Consider the following 18,995-nt stretch of genomic DNA (forward strand, 5'->3'; position numbering starts at 1 on the left):
AAAGAACTGAACTGCTAACATTAAGGTCCAGATCATCAATACCCTGTTTTAACAGACAGGACTGAGGAATACTGTTGTTCTAAGAATGGCAAAAGCTGGCTAGCCACCTCCTATTACAACCGCTCATGTTTCTCACTCGATAAAACATTTTAGTTTTGTTTGGGAATCATTTCGTTAAAGCTCTTGTATTAGCACGTGCCACCCTAACTGATCTGTGAGGCAAAAAAAAAAAGATAAAGCACCACTTCAGGCACTTGACAGCAACTGAATCTCAAGAACAGCAGAATGGAATCAACACACAGGGTCCTTTCTCAAAACAACCCATTTTCCTCTTGCACCTCGATGAGCCTCGGCCTGGTTTGAGCGACAACTAGGCGTCGATATAAGCGTCTCCGTACACAGCTTACACCAGCAGCTCCCCACGGCTTGTTTTATGCTCTTCCTTCCAAGTTTTACCCTGACTCAGTCACACATACGCTAAGGTCACTGTTGTCTGTCTCCCTCACTCGGTACCTTTTTCAACTGTAAATAACTACCGAAAAAGGTTGGGGGTGGGGGGGTTGGGGCAGATTGGGGGATGGGGTATTGGGGTTGGGATAGTGGTCCCTATGCAGCACATTCTTGTGACCAATAATTGATCACTGTGGTATTCATAGGCTTTGTCATTGGCTGCAGCCAAACATTTTGTTCCATTCAACGTACACGTCCAGCTCTTTCTGCGAGACGCTGGGCTGAATCTTGCACAACGCGCTGTCGAAGTCTTGGTAAGTGACCGGCCTCAACTGGTTAGGCATGATGGCGGAAAGGTCTGTGGACTGCATGGCGTGGAGTGGGCCCAACACGGCTTCCTGACACAAGTGAGTCATATCCAAGCCAGAGAAGCCCTCTGTACGCTGTACGGTCAGTGCGATCTCCTTGTCACTGAGGCAGTAGTTGTGCTGTGAGAGCAAGTGTATTACCATCTGGTGCCGGGCACTGCCATCAGGCAACGGGATCAAGAGTCTCTTCATGAAGTATCTGCGTCCGGCCTCGTCCATCTCTTCTGGTTTGCTGGTGGTGCAGATGATCACCAGCTGGTCCTCTGCCGAGGTGACTGATGTGTCCAGCTGCATGAGGAGCTCGGTCTTGATGCGGCTGACTGGGCTGGGCTCCTCGCTGACCTCCGAGAAGAGGAGCAGATCCACTTCGCTGATGAAGATGACCGACGGCTGGCGACAGCGAGCCACCAGGAACGAGGCGTGGAGGATCTTGTCGCCTTCCCCCAGCCACTTGGAGATAAGTGCGGAGCCGCTGATCCTGCAGAAGGTGGCCCCCAGCTGACTGGCTATGCACCTGCCCAACAGAGTCTTGCCTGTCCCTCGAGGCCCAAAGAACAGGAGGCTTTTGGGCAACGCGCTGAGTCCCGTAAACACATCTGGCCTCAGTATGGGCCATAAAACCTCCTCTTTGATTGCGGCCTTGGCCATTTCCAGTCCCGCGATGTCGCTCCAGTCGACTGGAGGGCCCTGGTTGATGATTTCATTGGTGACCAGTTCGATGAGGTGTGGGTCTGCGTTCTTCAACTGCTCGTCTGGGAGCCTGTTGGATGAGGTAGCCGCACGGATTCCCGTGGCCTGTAAGGGATGAGGCAGGAGCTGTCTATGCTCCTCGCTGTGGTCGCTCATCACCGGCGAAGGGAATTTCCCGAAAGGTTCGCTCGATCTCGAGGCTGGGCCCAAAGAATTCTTGCTAGCGCTGTACGAGGGCGGGGTCAGCGCCCGGCCTGACTGGCTGCTGAACTTCCTTTGCTGGTCGACGACCATCAGCTGCTTGGTGGGTTTAAATGCTAACGATACCGACTCCACGCTCCTGTCAAAGCCGTTTCCCCGGCTCGCGTTCGAGACGCTATTGTCTGGCATCCGGTACATGGGGCTCTGTGCAGTCCGCTGCTGTACGTAGCTGTAACTGCCGTAGCTGGAGTCCAGCTCCCCCTGCCCCGCCATGTAGAAAGCTTTCCTCTTCAGGGAATGGGCCGAGCTGTTGCTGAGCGGGGACGGGGCGAGAGGTGACAGCCCGTGACTCTGATAGCTGTAACCGGGGACAGTGGTGGGGGGGAGGGGGGTGGGAGCAGGGATACCCGAGGGCAGATAAGTGGAGGGTGGGGGGGCACCACCCCCAGGACTGTATCCAGGGGTCTGCGGTGGGTAGCTAGCGGGGGGGTAGTTGTACACCGCTGAGAGGTTGGGGGAGCCTCCGTTGTAGCCTGGGACTAGGCTGGGGGGAGGCGGGGGGGGCGGGGGCTGGAGCAGGCCGGAGCTGTGTAAAGGTGAGGGGTGAGGTGAGGGATGGCCCGAGGCCGACTGGCTGCTGTAACTCGAGTGGAGGTAAGAGCCGTTGTAACCGGTGACGTAATCCTGAGACGTTCCCACGGGCTGGAGGCCGGAGTGAAGGCCTGGGACAGCGTGACTGTTACAGGTGGAGCTGGAGTAGCCCGACTCCACCCCGGGGGGGCTGCCCATCGTGCCACCGGAAGCATCCGCAGGTGTTGGGAGGACCGCGGTCAGCCCCGACTTGCTGACCGTAATCACGTCGGGCACACAGCTCATGGAGTACACGCTGTCGGAGGTGACAGCCGACTGCCACAGCTCGCTCTCATTTTTGCGTCCGTTCACCAGACCGGGCACCAGCTCGGAGTAGCTGTTCAACAAGCCTCGCTCGCCGGGGGCCTCGAGAATCCCCGAGTACTTCTCCGCGTATTTCTTGAGCAGGTTGGAGGCGGTGAGGGCGGAGATGTCGTCATTGGCCCAGGCGTACTGGTAGGTTCGCTGCAGGTGACCTCGGAACACGTCGACTTTGTGGGCCGGGGAGCGAGTGGTGGACGAGATGTCAAAGTGCTGTTCGGGCCACTGGCTGAGAGGCTGTGCGTGTTCTGGCGTCCACTGCATCTTCAAGCCTGCAAGAGAAGATGTTCGATCCTCTGTTAAATCATAATAATAATAATAATAATCCTTGCCTTTGACTCAGGGGTCAAAGATGTGTCAGACCAATGGTACCCCAATGCTGATACCCAGTTATAATAATAATAATAATCCTTGCATTTGATACAGGGCCTCATCACGTCTTCGAGACGTCTCAAAGCGCTTCACAGGATACACTGCAAAGTGAATTGACTGTATATTCTGTATATTTTTTCACCCTGCCCAGAAATCAAACACCCAGGTACCTCTGGCTTGTGAGGCAAGTGCTCTAACCACTGAGCTACAGGGCTCCACTAAACACCCGCTTGTTTCAAAATGCTGGCCGTCAGCGACTAATAGAGCCTCCGTCTCAGTGAAAGTGAACGATTCAGTATCAATGATAATGTTGTCACCTCATGTCACCTTATGTATTAAAACTTTTCCCTCATTCTAAAAGGTCCCCTCTCGCAGGTGAAGTTCCCTTCAATTCCACCATCATTACATTTCTGCTCGGCTAGGAGGCAGCGGAAAACAAGCCAAGCCACTTGTGTGAAAAATGTTGCTTCCCAGCACAATCCGTCAGGAAGGGATTTAACTTTCCGCCCCACAGACTGAAACCAGGGGCTTTGGTCATCCCACCAGCTTCTCTGCTTCGCCCCAGGCTCCTGGCAGGTACTCAAGGGGCAAAGTGCGGAGGTCAACAGCAGGAGATCTTAGAATGTGTGCCACTGATACCACTTCCCTGTTGGCCAAAGTTACACCCATTCACAAGGGATTTGGGGCAATATTTCTGAGCTTTGTCAGCTTCCGCTTACCTACACGAGAGGCAAAGGGCAAAGTAGACCATAAATATGCTTCACATTTTTTTAAATCTTTGCCCAACTGCTCAATATTTTTTAATGAATCAACATTAATAATAATAATCCTCGCATTTCATATTGCGCTTTATCCCGTCTCAAAGCGCTTCACAGAATATATTGTATATATTATATTATATAAAGTGGTTGGACTGTGTATATTTGTGGGCGAAACGCGGGAGCCAATTTCGCACAGCAGCGTCCCACAAACAGTCGTGGTTTGAATGACCAATTATTATTATTTTTTTTCCAAGGGATTATTACTCCCATAAAGCGATCCATCAATCGACTAACAACCAGATTCCTACTTACTGCTGGTATACAGAGATGTAGGAAACTTGCCCAATGTTTCGCCCTGCCCGGGAATCAAACCCAGGTCCTCTCATTTGCGAGGCGAGCGCTCTAACCACTGAGCTACAGGACTCCATAAAGACATCAATCATAGGCAATGCTGAATTAATTAGAAAAATATCTGATAAGGTTCCCTTGATGGGAGTCCCGGTCAGTGCAATGTACTGTATAACATTAAAGCCATACAGACAACAACAACAAATTACACTTGGATAGCGTCCTTCATGTCGGAAATACAGCCCAGGAGATTGGACAGTCAGGGCTTTTTTGGACCTGAACTGGGAGAACACAGGTTTGAATCCTGATTTGAAGCTAAGTTAATTGATCTTAGCTGTGGTAGCAGTTGAAGATGCTACGATTGGCCTTGGTGTTGTTGGACTAGCACTGGGAGCAATCAGCCGGAGCTCCTGTTGCTGCTACCCTGACCGCGTTGGACTGTGTGAGTGTGTAGACGTCACCATTGGGCTGAGCTGCGAATGTCCTCCATGAATTCCTTGTCGAAATTCACACAGAAAAGAAGACTACTTTGATGAGGTACCAGAGGACTTGACTGCCCATAAAACTTTACCTCTAGCTTCTGTAGGAGGGAAGACATTTTGAAGCGGGGGGGTGGGGTGGGAATAATAAGAGAAAAAAAAAAACCTGCACTGATTTTCTTCACCGTTGATCCTGTTACACTAATTATCGTGAATATTAAATATTTTTCAAAACCTTTTCAGAGAATGCCCGAGAATGTGCGTGTTAACGAAACACGACAGGTAGGGGTAAATTTGGTATTATTTATATATATATAAAAAAAGACTAAAACCAACATTAATTACTACAGCTCACGCTAAAGCCTGAAATAGAAAAGTAATCAACATGACTACATTTGCTGTCTACCTCCCTAACAATTGTTTGACTTTCCTCTCCTGATCTAAAATAGGAGACACAGCTGACATATCACTTGGAGGATATCTTTCTGAATTTATCCTGAAGACCTAGTTAGCACAGTGTAATGCACCCCCGTGCAGAACAATATGACACAGACATTTCGGGTCATTCTATAATCCAACTCTCATCTGAGCAGTCCGAGACAGTTTCAAATCTGCTTCCCAGAGAGCAGTAAAGCAATCTCCCAGGCAGCGCTCCATCGCTCTCATCACACAAAGCCTACAACTCCGCATGAATTACAACTGGCCCTTTCGCTCCTCAGTCCTGTTGTCGAAGCTCTGAAAAAAAAACAACGTCACTTGTCTGCCAGTCCTCTTTCTTTTAACAGCCTTCAGGGTACAAAAGGCAACCGGGGGCAGTTTAATCCTCCGGTTCTCTCTCTCGCACACACACACACAACACCAGAGACACGAAACACTGCTGCGTACATCGCTGAGCAAAGATATTAAGTTTACTTTCTATCGATACCCACATTGTGTAATATCGTTCTATTTTATTCCCTCAAATCCTAAAATACACAGAGCAAATTCCACCCCCCCACCACACACCCACGCCTCCACTCACCACCCCCCAAGAAAGCTTCATCTAACTGTGTGTGTAAAAGTCTTACCTGAGTATGACAAACATTACTGATTTGGGGACAGCTGTATCAACAGGCTCTCTTAATCTTGATCATATTACCAAAAGTGATTTCTCACAAACAAGTCCCAGTGTGCCCTCTGGCACTGATGCTGTGATAAGGGGGAGCGCTTGCTGCAACAAAACATCTGTGCCATTGCTCTACTCTGAATTATTACTGTCTTTCCAGCTCCCACCCCCTCCCCGTCTCCTCCCCCTCTTTAGCCGCTCGCATGAGGCATCAGATCCCGCTGCCAGAGACTGGCTCTATTAAAACAAATGCAACATACTGTTTGCTTGGGGAGAGAAGAGAACAGCATGCTGATTCCCACCTGACATCACTCTCCAGCACTAACAAACCACTGCACCAGACACTGGGAGCTAATTAACAGGATGATGTGCTGCTAATTGTGTTAATTTACAAGGTTTAATTCAAAGGAAATCACAATATAGTTGGCATTTCTGTCAGGTTTCCAGCTTAGCACCGGAGAAATGTGAGGGGAATGAGAGGCCGGCATGACCACCATTTCTGGTTGAAAAGGCAATGAAAGGATCTTGTGTGTGTGTGTGTGTGTGAGAGAGTGAGTGCACGTGTGTGTGCATGCGTGTGTGCGTGTGTGAGGGTAAAAGATTGCATTGTTGGTGGAGAAATGTCAGAAGATGATCACAGTCAACCACCGCAGACACAAAGTAATAAACGGTCAATGCTAGAGCTTTTTATTTTAATAACAACAGTAATAATCCTCGTATTTGATACAGCGCCTCATCACATCTTCGAGACGTCTCAAAGCGCTTCACAGGATATACTGTAAAGCGAACTGACTGTATATTTTGCAGGGGAAACGAAACGTTAAACTCGCCAAACAGTTTAAATCTCATCGATATTTCTGATGCTTTACGCTGCAATTAGCGTCGGTAATGAAGTCATTATAAGCAGCCACAGTTCACTAATTCTCATGTTGCCTAACAAAATTTACGGTATGATGCCTGTGGCATATGTTTTCAAGTAGATTGCTTGTCTCGTGTTTTATCTATTGGACTGATAAGCTTCTTTTTAAGTTTAATTATGAATATTGAGTAGAATAATAAAAGCCCATTTTCTCTGTGCAGTCGTAGGAACTTGGCTATATTTATAGGCCTGAGATATAACATGGACTTCAAGCATTGGATTAACTGCCTCAAAGGCAAAGTTTGAACAAATAATAATGAACGTAACTAACAGTGTCGGGTTAATCGATTCTAATTTCAGAAGGATGAAATGATTGGCAAGTTTCTTTACTCCACACGCTTCTTTGTACGTAGCAGTAAGTAGGAACCTCTTGTTAGTCGGTTAGCGGATCACTTTCTGGGGGTAATCATCTCTTCAAAAAATAATAATAATAATTTGGTCGTTCAAACCACGACTGTTTGTGGGACACTGCTGTCTCGAAGATGTGATAATCATAATCCCTGCATCTGCGCTTTTCATGTCTTCGAGACGTCTCAAAGCGCTTCACGGGATACACTGTAAAGTGAATTGACTGTATATTTGTGGGTGAAACGCAGCAGCCAGTTACGCACAGCGTCCCAAGGCGCTATATCAAATGCAAGGATTATTATTATATAAAAGAACAAAGTGCTTTTTTTCTCCATCTCTTTGTTTTTCATGTGTAGGTCCAACTGCAACAACAAACATCAATTTGCTAAATGAAATGGAAACTGAAAATTAAATTAAAACGAACCACATACAAAATGACTTGCCTCGAAATCACTCAGTCATAGCTTGAACTGTGGCTTGACGGGTTTCTGCCCAGGCTCTCTGTGGATATGGACAAAGCTTAACTGTTTGCAAGTCCAGTTTCACTGCAAACATTTCAAGTTATGGACACAAGTATTACCCATGTGCTAAATTCCCCGCTCCACATAAGTGCTACTATTAACATTTAAACAAGGAAAGAGGGTAGTCAAGTGGCCTGGGCTGGAGGCACGGGTGGATTATTAATTTAGTGTTGGGCTCTATTCCTGTTGGGTGCATATTACGAAAGTATCCCAAGACAGCCAACTGTTTGCATTGATTTATTTAGCTTCTGGCAGCATTTGAGCAGCCTCTCTCTCTCTCTCTCTCTGCTCTTTGTAAAAAAATCCAGAATCCAGCAACGAACTACTGCTGTTATGGTGCCTTCTGCACACCGGGAGCAAAGTTCATTCTGCTGCAGGAAATGCTGAGGCTTGTCATCAGAGAGAGAGCGAGAGAGAGAGAGAGAGGGGGGGGGGGGGGGGGGGATCACTAGTTATAGGTGGTGGTGGGGAAGTGGGGGGGGTTCCTACGAAACAGTCGATCCTGCATTCAAGAAACTGTCATCTCCCTGTGCACCGCTCAAAAGCAAGTCAGCTATTTTCCCCTTTCCCTTATAAAGCCAATAAATTCAGCAGTATATACAGGGTGACCAAAAATTTGTGATATCTACCCTATTATTATATATATATAATTTATTTAAGACTTATTAGACATTGTAATGGTATCACGACTTTTTGGTCAGCCTGTATTGTCAGGGATATCAAACATTCGCACGATATACACACGGAGAAAATACACACACACACACATTTGGTTTGTCTTTCTGGAAGGGAAACTCCTTCGATCCATAATCTAATCTGTACCAGCGTTTGTGACTTGACAAGAGTTTGATTAAAACAACATTCCCCCCCCCCCCACCCCCAAATAATGCAATAGTTTGCCTGGTTTCAGGGCCTGGCTGGCTGGCTGGCTTGCGCTCGCTCACATTCCACTGATTAGCACCTCAAAAGGCTCCCAAAGAATGCACTTTTGTATAATTTAACAGTGCTTGGTGGTCGAGCTTATTGCCACAATGATAAAAAACCTACAACATTTTACAGCGCATTTTTTTCGCTTTGTAAATGTCAATCTCCAGCAAAGCGTGTCAAAATTACTCTCAGAAAGTTAGTTTCTCCTTTTCCCCTCCCCTCCTTCAAAGGGAAAGGCTAAATAAAGTAGGCAGTGGCTGCATTTGAATAAGCAATTCCTAGGGTGGTTTTATATGGTTAACAGTGTTTTTTCCTGCCTCTCTCTAACTCTAAGCGATATTTCCACCTCCCTGGTTTAAGCGAGCAAACAACACAAAGCTGACCTTATTTAGCACTATTAATCTCTGTATTCTTTGCTGTTTTTAAGCAAACATGACTGTTCTCCAGTATGTCCATCCAATTTCCCACCACGTAAATTGGACTACCGTTTGCACAATTCTCTATTCATTATGGAACAGCTGAATGGTGTTTGTGTGACGCCTTGTAGCAGATTCCACCGCATCGAAAAAGAATTTTATGCTAGGGGAGCAATGTAATTGAAATTCATTCTCATCAGGCTCATTACTGTTCCCATCGATTGAGAACACTAAGATGCTTATTAAGTAACTGTGTTCAATAAACCACCGTGTGTTTTTCTTTTAAAAAACGAAAATCTGTAACGCATTCTTAACAGCCAATTTTCACCATGATTATGAATGTTAAGCTGCCATGTAACCAACAGATTGCAAAACAGTGCTTTCATTAAACTGTGGTTTCATTGTCTGGGTTAGAGATGTTGAATGTTGTATCCAGGCATTTAATACGGGAACAACCACAGTTCATAACGGTACAGATAATGGGGAGGGAAATTAAAAATATTATAACGCAACAGTTAAAAGATGGGAATTGAAAACCGCAGATCAGTAAACGCTACCCATGTACAGGAGAATACGTTCTGTCCGTGACAAGATATTCACCCACAAAATACAGTCAAGCAATCAATTATACAGTATATACTGTGAAGCTCTTTGAGAAACGTCTCAACAATGTGATAAGGCGCATATCAAATGCAAGTAACAATATTATTATATAAATAAGCTTCAATTGACTGCTGTCTTAGAGATATAATAATAATTTTTGCATTTGATACAGCGCCTTATCACGTCTTCGAGATGTCTCAAAGCGCTTCACAGGATACACTGTAAAGTGAATCGACTGTATATTTTGTGGGCGAAACACGGCGGCCAATTACGCACAGCAGCGTCTGTCCCACAAACAGCCGTGGATTGAGAGACCAAATTATTATTATTTTTTTTGAAGGAATTGCAAAGCGCGGAACAAGGATAATCGTTGGCTGTTTACCTGACGGTTATAGGTGATACACACGTAAAAAACAAACGACACAACTGGTCTGTGCCAACTGGTGTAAATATCAGACACATACCAACCATTCTTCGTCAGGAGTTAGGAAGGTTGTGTTTCAGAGTGTGGGACCTGCAAATAGGCTTCTCCTGGGAGTTGGGAGACGAGTCACCACGTCTCTGATGAACCAATTAAACTGAAGTTACCAGTCAATCGAGCGCCATTAATACCTGAAGCATACATCATCGCATTTTATTTAACATTCATCATCCACTTCATTTATTTAGAGACAGGTTACTTGCTCCTCGTGTAACGGCATTAATATACGCAGAGAAGTGTGCAGAAAAAATGTAATCGTCAGCACTGACAAGGGAGTCACAGAAATCTACTTTTTTTTATATAAACAATTTCTATATCAACTCCCCCACCGCGTTTGCTTTGTTTGATGACAAAAAAAACCACCCTTGGCCAAAAAGCAAGATTTATATTCAATTTAGTTAATGATATTTTGTGTCAGGATGTTAAACCCTCCAAATGGAGATCAAGGTTCTGTATTCACAACCGTTTCAGCGCGTGTGTGTGTGTGTGTGTGTGTGATTTGGTGAAGCTGTGGTACCCATAGATACATAGGAACAGGAAGAGGCCATTCAGCCCCTGAAGCCTGTTCCACCATTCTATAAGATGGCCTCTCTGTACCTCAACTCCAATTACCTGTCCTTGCCCCCTATCCCTTGACCCCCTGACCCTAACAGACATCTACCCACCTCAGTCTTGAAAATGTGAATGGATTCAGCGGTAATGCACAGCCTTTCGGGGGAGAGAGGGAGAGTTCCAGATTCCCACCGGCCTTTGGGTAGAAAACTGCCTCCTGATTTCACTCCTAAACAGCCTGACTCTAATTTTAAGATTAGACTCCTGTGTTCTGGATTCCTAAAACATGTGACTGCTTACACACACGCACACATAGACACACGCACACACACGCACACAGCACACACACCAACACAGCCGGGCTCAGCATATACCCCAGAGTGTGGTTGCAGAGCTGGAGATTCACAAACCTAAAGAAATAAAGTAATCAGATTGGAGCCATTGCTCAAAGCAGCCCCAATATCACAGAACAACAGCACATGGTCGGCGTATTGATGGCAGAGAATCCTAATCGTTTTTGCACACAGAGTCCCAGAGAGGCTGTGGCAGATATCGCTCACTCCAGGTTCTGCTAATAAATCCACCATCGCAGGTATATAGCACGACAGCAGTGTGATGACCTTAATGTTACCACACTGGCATCCCATGCTGCCTTGAGACATGCAACACAGATGAAAGACAGATTCCGGTGCAATTCATTGACACGACAAGTTTCACCGCAGCGTGGAATTTAGTTACTCAAACAATGAAGGGAATAGACGATGTTCATGGAAAAACAAACTATTCTTTTGGATTATGACTGGATCTGTGCAAAATTTCAAGACTGAGGAGGGTAGAGTTTTATTAGGTCAGGGTGACAAAGGATACGGGGCAGAGGCGGGTAATTGGAGTTGAGGTACCAAACAGCCATGATCTTACAGAATGGCGGGACAGGCTCGAGGGGCTGAATGGTCTACTCCTGTTCCTATGTTTCTATGTTCCTAACAACAAACTTTGGGAGCAATCAGAAAAAGAGAACTGGAAGGTGATTTTAATCCGAGAGCTAAAAACCAAGAGTTAAGTTTAAGTGCAAACATTTGTTGCTATAATCCCTCCCTGATCAGTGACTCTGTGTGAGACAGTTCTAGAGACGCCAATAGCTCTTCACTGCCTCATCCAAACACAAGTCCGGGCAGCATCAACAGGCTATTCACATGCAATGGCATCATCCTAATAAATAGAATAATAATCCTTGCATTTTGATTACGGCGCATTATCACATCTTTTAGACGTTTCAAAGCGCTTCACAAAATGTACTGTAAAGTGTAGAGACTGTAAATTTTGTGGGAGAAACGCGGCAGCCAATTGCACACAGCAGCGTCCCCCAAATGGTTGTGGATTGAGTGACTAAACTTTTATTATTTTTTTCATGTGAGCACTTTCCAGCAGCAATCACGAGATAGCAAATGAGGAGCTCGAACCTTTCGTTCCCATTTCCTAGCCGAGCCAATACCGAATCCAAGAGTAGTCCCCAGGTCACGGTCTGTGGTTAACGTTATGCATTGCACTGGGGCAGTGTTTCCGTTTCGGGAAACTCAACATTTACCTTAGTCTTAAAATGAAATAGAATTCTTTCTAATACAGACTAGTTTGGTGCTGTTCCAGACAAATGTTCGTCCTCAAAATACAGTCAATTCACTTTACAGTATATTCTGTGAAGCGCACTGAGACGCCTCGAAGACGTGATAAGGCGCTATATCACGTGCAAGAATTATTATTTATTATAAAGAGACAGATTGTGGGTTACACAGCAAGTGGAGAGATATGTGGGAATTGATGTCAGGTCTGAGGAGACATGGGGTTGAGATTTTGGGATTGGGGGAGGCAGTGGGATTGAGGTGAACGTGTTAGTAGGATGACCTGAGCTGGGTTAATGGGTGTTTTGTGTTCTTACCTTATTGCTATTTCAAACTGGTCTGACTTTGAGATGAGTCAATGAAGAAAGGAAACCGAATACGGGAGAAATAATTGTACAAGGTACAATTATAATCAGGTCCCCAGTGAATACCATCTAAAGCTGGAGCTATATTTTTTTAAACAAAAAGATATATATTTTCAATGACCTACTAATGCTGTGGGTGTCCGAGTTCCTGGAAAACTTAGTGAGGAGACAGCTGCCAATCTCCAATCCTCTAACAGCAAAATATGCTTCAGGACTCTCCATCCTCCTCAAATACCATTGAGATGTAAAAATGTCATCAATCAATGAACACAAGTTTAAAGTATCAGCTGGAGAGAAATCTGCTGGATCTGAGCACCAGCCGTCAGTTGAAGAGTTCAATATCTCAGAACTAAAAGAATTCTCTCCAAACGATATTATAAGTAGGTGCCATATTATCAAAATATATAAAGATATAACACGTCTCGCCCACAAAATACGCAGTCAATTTACTTTACAGTATATCCTGTGAAGCACTTTGAGACGTCTCAACAACGTGATAAGGCCTTATACCAAATGGAAGGATTATTATTATTATTACTGTTATAATATTTTGCTCTCCCTAACTGCGTTTAAAGTTTAACAATAATCAGCCTGCCCCACGTCCCATCTCAGCCTGTTACAATTTATGATCATTGCTTTACACAAAGGCTTAACTCTGGCTTATCTACAAATGTTTTACTGTCACCAATAACAAACAATGTTGAACACATACAACCTTTATATAGAGGGGAAACACCGCATACCGGCCCTGTATAAAACCATTTACTTGCCAGATCACAGCCTGTGGAGAAGGCAACAGAATCCTCCATTTTATTCCTTTAAAGCTTTTGGTGGTGTGTAAGTGGACAACACAACACCCAATTGCTACCATGAAGGCTTCATGTTTCTGTGACTATGACTGAGACTGAGACAAAGTGCTGCCTGTTGAACGCAAGAACCTTATATCAACAAACACTGATTAATTAGGCTTTAGGAATACACACATGCGCTTTATAGAAATGGGAATGAAACACCAACTGTTGTTTGGGAATTTGGTGAAAACCTCGGTCCTTTGAGGTTTCCAGTGAAAAGTTAAACATTCACATGTTTTACCTTAATCTTCCTTTCACCCTGACTGGTATTTTATTTGGAGGGGATGGAGATGGGGGGGGAACAACATGTGAAAAACACAAGCATTCATTATTTCAATGATTTTTCAAGTATTTTGCTCACAAAATACAGTCAATCCAATTTACAGTGTATTCTATGAAGTGCTTTGGGACATCTCAATAACGTGATAAGGCACCCTATCAAATGCAAGGATTATTATTATTATTGTAAGACACAGTCTTATATAAACTTTCCCGCAACAAAAGGACTAGGTTGGATATGAATGTGTCATGTCGGAACTGGTCTGTTACACAGCTAACATAAGACAGCTGAACCAATGAATATAATAAATGAGGAAGTAGAAATAAAGTTCAGACTGTACTAGGGGCACTGACCTTTTTAAATTACATTTCACAAGATTTTATCAAATTTGGCAGCAGAATTTTTTTTACATTTTCAGGATTAAATCATTATCAAAACAGAATAAAATCAGTTCACGCTAACTAAAGATGCAAGAATGAAGAGATAAAAACCCTCAAATAAAAGAAACGTATTGAGATTTCTATATATAATAATAATCCTCGTATGTGATACAGCGCCTTGTCACGTCTTCAAGATGTCTCAAAGCGCTTCACAGAATATACTGTAAAATGTAGTGACTGTATATTTGTGGGCGAAATGCGGCAGCCAATTGCGCACAGCAGCGTCCCACAAATAGTTGTGGATTCAGTGACCAAATTATTATCATTATTATTAAAGAAAATGCTCAGTTTAACCAATTCTTGTTAAAATAATGAATAATATGTGCATATACATTACAAGTCCTTTTACCAAGAGTGTACACATTATGCCCAGCGAGTATCCAGTATTCAGACTCCTGTCGGATCTGTTTGCCAGCTTACCTTGAATGTCACACTACTATTATTTTGCTATTGCAACAAGGAGTCAACGTGAATATATATTACTCCATCAATTGCTGAATACAAACTATGTCCAGGTTTGTCAAAAATTCCCTTCTCTGCACATTGTTCACTGCTGTGTTCAGAACAGCAGGTGAATAAATAAAATAGAGTAATAAACGATATGGCATTCCTGACATGAAATGAACAGAATTGTAGCATTCTGTCTCTTCCACACTCCAACACTCATAAACGTAACTTAGGACATACGATGAAAGATAAAATGAAAACTTCTATAACAGTTATATGACTTTGCCAAACTGCAACCAGGGGAAATGAGTTTTATTGAATCCTCAAAGAATGTTTGGATTAATATAATAACAATAATAATAATCCTTGCATTTGGTATAGCGCCTTATCATGCCTTTGAGTCCTCTCAAAGCGCTTCACAGGATACTCTGTAAAGTGGAGTGACTGTGTATTTCGTGCGCAAAATGCAGCAGTCAATTGCCCCACAAAGAGTCATTTAGAATATCTGTTTGAAATATTTGTTTCAAATGTTTTTAAAATATCTGTTTGGACAGGTGAGTATTAGGGTGTAGCTCGAAACATGTATCCCTATGTTAACTAACAGAAGGCAATTTTCTAAATGAAAATGGTCCGTGTGTTTGGACAGGTATAATGAGAACATCACCAGCCTCAATCTGAAATCTACCTGTCATGGCTGGCACATAGGTTATTCTTAAAGCACTGTTCTGTTTTATTAAATGGTGTACTCCCAGAGGGCATTTGCTACAGACTGGATTTAGCTTCAGAGTAAATAGTCCTGTGTAAATTCTACCGGAGCCGTAACTAAGGATTCAATAAAACTCATCTCCCCTGGATGCAGTTTGATTTAGAAGTGAATCATGAATCAGAGAGAGCTGGCTGGCTGTGGCTGGCTGTGCGAGGCATAGCCTGAAATTGCCCACCGCGCAGTTTTAGGTAATGGGAGATGCCAATGATTTCAAACCATTTACTTCACTGGTGCTTTCAGCCTACATTCATCCTGTTGCGCTATGTTATTGCATGTGTGTGTGAGAGAGAGACTGAGACAGAGTGTGCGTGTGTGTGTACACAGGCGGGAGAGGGGATAGTGGGAATTCAAGAATATAAAGTATTTGGGAAGAAAATTCAAGACTGAGGTGGATAGATAATAATAATAATAAATAATAATCCTTGCATTTGATATAGCGCTTTTCACGTCGGGAGGACGTCCCAAAGCGTTTCACAGAACACACTGTAAAGTGAATTGACTGTATATTTGTGGGCGAACGCGGCAGCCAATTGCGCACAGCAATGTCCCACAGACAGTCGTAGATTGAAAATGACCAATTTATTATTGTTTTGGGTTTTGGAGGGATTATTATTAGGCGTGAGGAAGTAAGGAAACTTGCCCAAGGTTTCGCCCTGACCTGCCTGGAATTGAACTCAGGTTTCTCACTTACAAAGCGAGTGCTCTAACCATTGAGCTACAGGACTCTAGATGTTTGTTAAGGTCAGGATATCGCGAGATACAGTGCAGAGGCGGGTAATTGGAGTTGAGGTACAGATCTGCCATGATCTAATAGAATGGCAGAATAGGCTCGAGGGGCTGAATGGTCTCCTCCTGTACTTACGTTCCTAGAATTGATATTGAAGACTAACCTGTATTCTGCAATCTCAAGAGAGAAGCCAGATTCCGCCCAGCGCCCAGTCCGTCTCTAAGGCACACAAAATGTGCAGCTGGAGCCAGGGATGTAATGAAGAATATCTTTTAGGGATTTTACGGAGCTTTTAATCACATTGAAACGACATGCACTCTACCAGTAACAGTTTTACAATTGGATGCATTCCCCTGACCTAACTACTGTGTGAGAGTCCTCAAATGAGCAGAAACTTGCACTTTCAATGCCAATCGACATTTGCCTTAGTTTTTTCTTATATAAAACATCCACTAGGTTTGTGAGCTCCAGCCACAGCAAAGAAATGTTCCCTCATCCCCAATCCCCAGCAGAAAAGTGGGAAAGATGGTGGGAAAATGTAAAATAGCTGAACATATTACAGGGACAACAATGACTTGCTTTTATATAGCGGCCTTCACGCGGGCAGCGTCTCAGAGTGCTCAACAGTGGCGGAGCTTGTCGCTGAGCCGGGGAGAGGAAGAGAGGAGGTGACTGTGCAGTCGAAGAGGAAGGTCTTCAGTCGAGGGGAAGGAGGGGGCAAGGTGGAGGGATTGGGGGAGAGAGTTCCAAAGCTTTGGGGCTGGCCGTGGCTGAAGGCACGGCCGCTGATGACGATATATAGACATATTTCGGGGAACATCCTTTCAGAGGGGCAGAGGCTGGAGACCCGACTAGCGATGGTGGGTTTAGCCGGGCTGGGGATGTGGAGTTGGCTGGAGCCTGCTGAGCAGAGCAAGTGGACATGTTGATATGGTCACACCCCGGAATGTGAACTAAAACTATAAGTCAGAATGATTTTAGCACATCAGGATTTATTTTTTATTTTACGTCAAAACAGTTGTTTTCGTCACGTAAAGTGACAAAATAGCCAAACAGTATCCGCCACCACGAGGAATCTGCTCAGTGTTGAGCAGCTTTTGAAAAGGGCTCAAATTTGCGGTAATTCACCCCTTGCATTGTGATTAGATTGCACTCGCTGATCTGCCTCATTTTACTACAGAAAAGATTTGTCAATCAAAAAAAAACTGTGTGAAGAAGCTGACTACGTCAGTAACAAAGGGAAAGTGCTTGTGTGTGAGATAGAATGGTGGGCTATTGTGGTTGGTTACCGTCCTGTTGTCAATCATTCAGAATTACAGTGTGACAAGGCATAATCTGCTAATTATATAAACATACTGTACTTGTGTCACAGTGCACGTAGCTGAATAGAAATGCCAGGCCCAATAGTATTTCCTATTCAAACCCTCCTCAGTGTGTTCCAGCTTGCCATACACCTACTGCATTCCGTTGCTGGTGTCTCTGTGAACCAGTAAATCTGTGAACGTCAGTAGTTTTTGATTCACTTACAGTTTTTATTTAATGCCCATCAATTTCCCACACATTTTGTCACTTTAAAAAGCCGCCTGCATGCCGAGCAAGCGTTTATGCAGTCATGGTCACCCGAAGCTTTTTTTTTAAAAAAAAATATAAGGAGGATAAAAGAATTCCCTCGCTAAAGACATTCTCGGCTATGTTGGTGATTACAGATTTCAAACTGCAAAAGATCACAGTGTCACTCACCATGATTGCAGCAGGATCTGTGCACAAGTTAATGCCTTGTAAAATGTGCTCTACACCACTGCACAAAACATGCTCTGTGGAAGCTAAGTACCTTTTGCTAAGAGTTACAGGACTTTACTGGTAAAACGCTGGTTTTATTTAAATCCCAGACTGGAGGGAGCCTTGTTCTATTGCAGCTTTACCCTGAAATGTTACTAAAGCATTGTGCAAGCACTTTGTGCAATCTCAGGGTTTTGCAGTCAAGCAAGCAGGAATCCTTTCATTCCTGAATACCAAGGTTCCCCCACCCCCCCGCCCTTTAAACATTTGAAAAAACAAGGACTTGGTGTTAAAATGCCTGATGATGAACATCATAAATACAATGCGACAGAATCGTTGAACACTTCACCATCCGTAGTTCTCTACAATTACGTTTAAGAAAAGCGTAAAGTTAGGTGGCATTTATTTTTATGTTACATTTATATATGTCAAAACTGTATTTGTAGTTGTTCCAAAGAGACGATGTTTAATGGATGAAGGATAAAAGCTTTTAATGGATGAACGTACTTCCCACGTATGGTTCCAAATACAAAGCCTGCAGGAACCTGCACTCCCTCCTTCTCCCCTCTCCCTCCCCTCCACGTTAAACAATGCACGCTCCATTCTGCATTGAGTTTGATACAAAAGGAGAGACCGAAAGCTTGCAATTCGATCAAGGAGAGGAAGGACTCTGCGCTTATTGAACATAGTTAGGACTCAGACCACATCCATGACTTAATGCAGATCCTCAGATGAAGCGGAAACAGGGTTACAGTCAATGTCATACTGTGTCGTAAAGTCACATGATACAACATGACAGGGGCTGGTTTGATGTCGCCTTGCTATTACATTATGATTTTTCACCCACAAAATATACAGTCAATCCACTTTACAACAGCAGCAACTTGGGTTTATATAGTTCCCTTCATGTGGGGTAGGAGCACTTGACAGTATATTCTGTGAAGCGCTTCGAGACGTCTCAAAGATGGGATAAGGAGCTGGATCAAATGCGAGGATTGTTTGTTATTTATTTTAGAATGAACATGATCATATTTATAAAATATTCCAATGTAAATATTAAGCAGAGAGCAACCAGGCATATAAAAACGTGCAATATTACCAGCCAAAGTCCCCATAGTACAAAGTGATTTTATCAATGACATCTGATATTTGAATGAGGTTCTTAATCTGTTTCACATTTCAGTCAGTTAACAACTGATAAATGGAAGCTGGTACAAATTACACATATTCAC

At 44.0% G+C, this 18,995-nt stretch overlaps 1 protein-coding gene across 2 annotated transcripts in view; it reads right to left on the bottom strand.

Moving 5' to 3' along the window:
- Positions 1–570: 570 nt before the first annotated feature.
- The window catches only part of fign (fidgetin), a 44,455-nt gene continuing 26,030 nt past the window's right edge, over positions 571–18,995 (bottom strand). For both annotated transcript variants that reach the window (XM_007889841.2, XM_042336108.1), the window contains exon 3: positions 571–2,932. In XM_007889841.2, coding sequence (XP_007888032.2) covers positions 663–2,932 — 2,270 coding nt within the window. In that variant the 3' untranslated portion in view covers positions 571–662. The remainder of the gene's footprint in view (positions 2,933–18,995) is intronic.

Source organism: Callorhinchus milii, unplaced genomic scaffold (assembly GCF_018977255.1).
Source record: "Callorhinchus milii isolate IMCB2004 unplaced genomic scaffold, IMCB_Cmil_1.0 Scaffold6, whole genome shotgun sequence".
In the NCBI taxonomy this organism is placed as follows: domain Eukaryota; kingdom Metazoa; phylum Chordata; class Chondrichthyes; order Chimaeriformes; family Callorhinchidae; genus Callorhinchus; species Callorhinchus milii.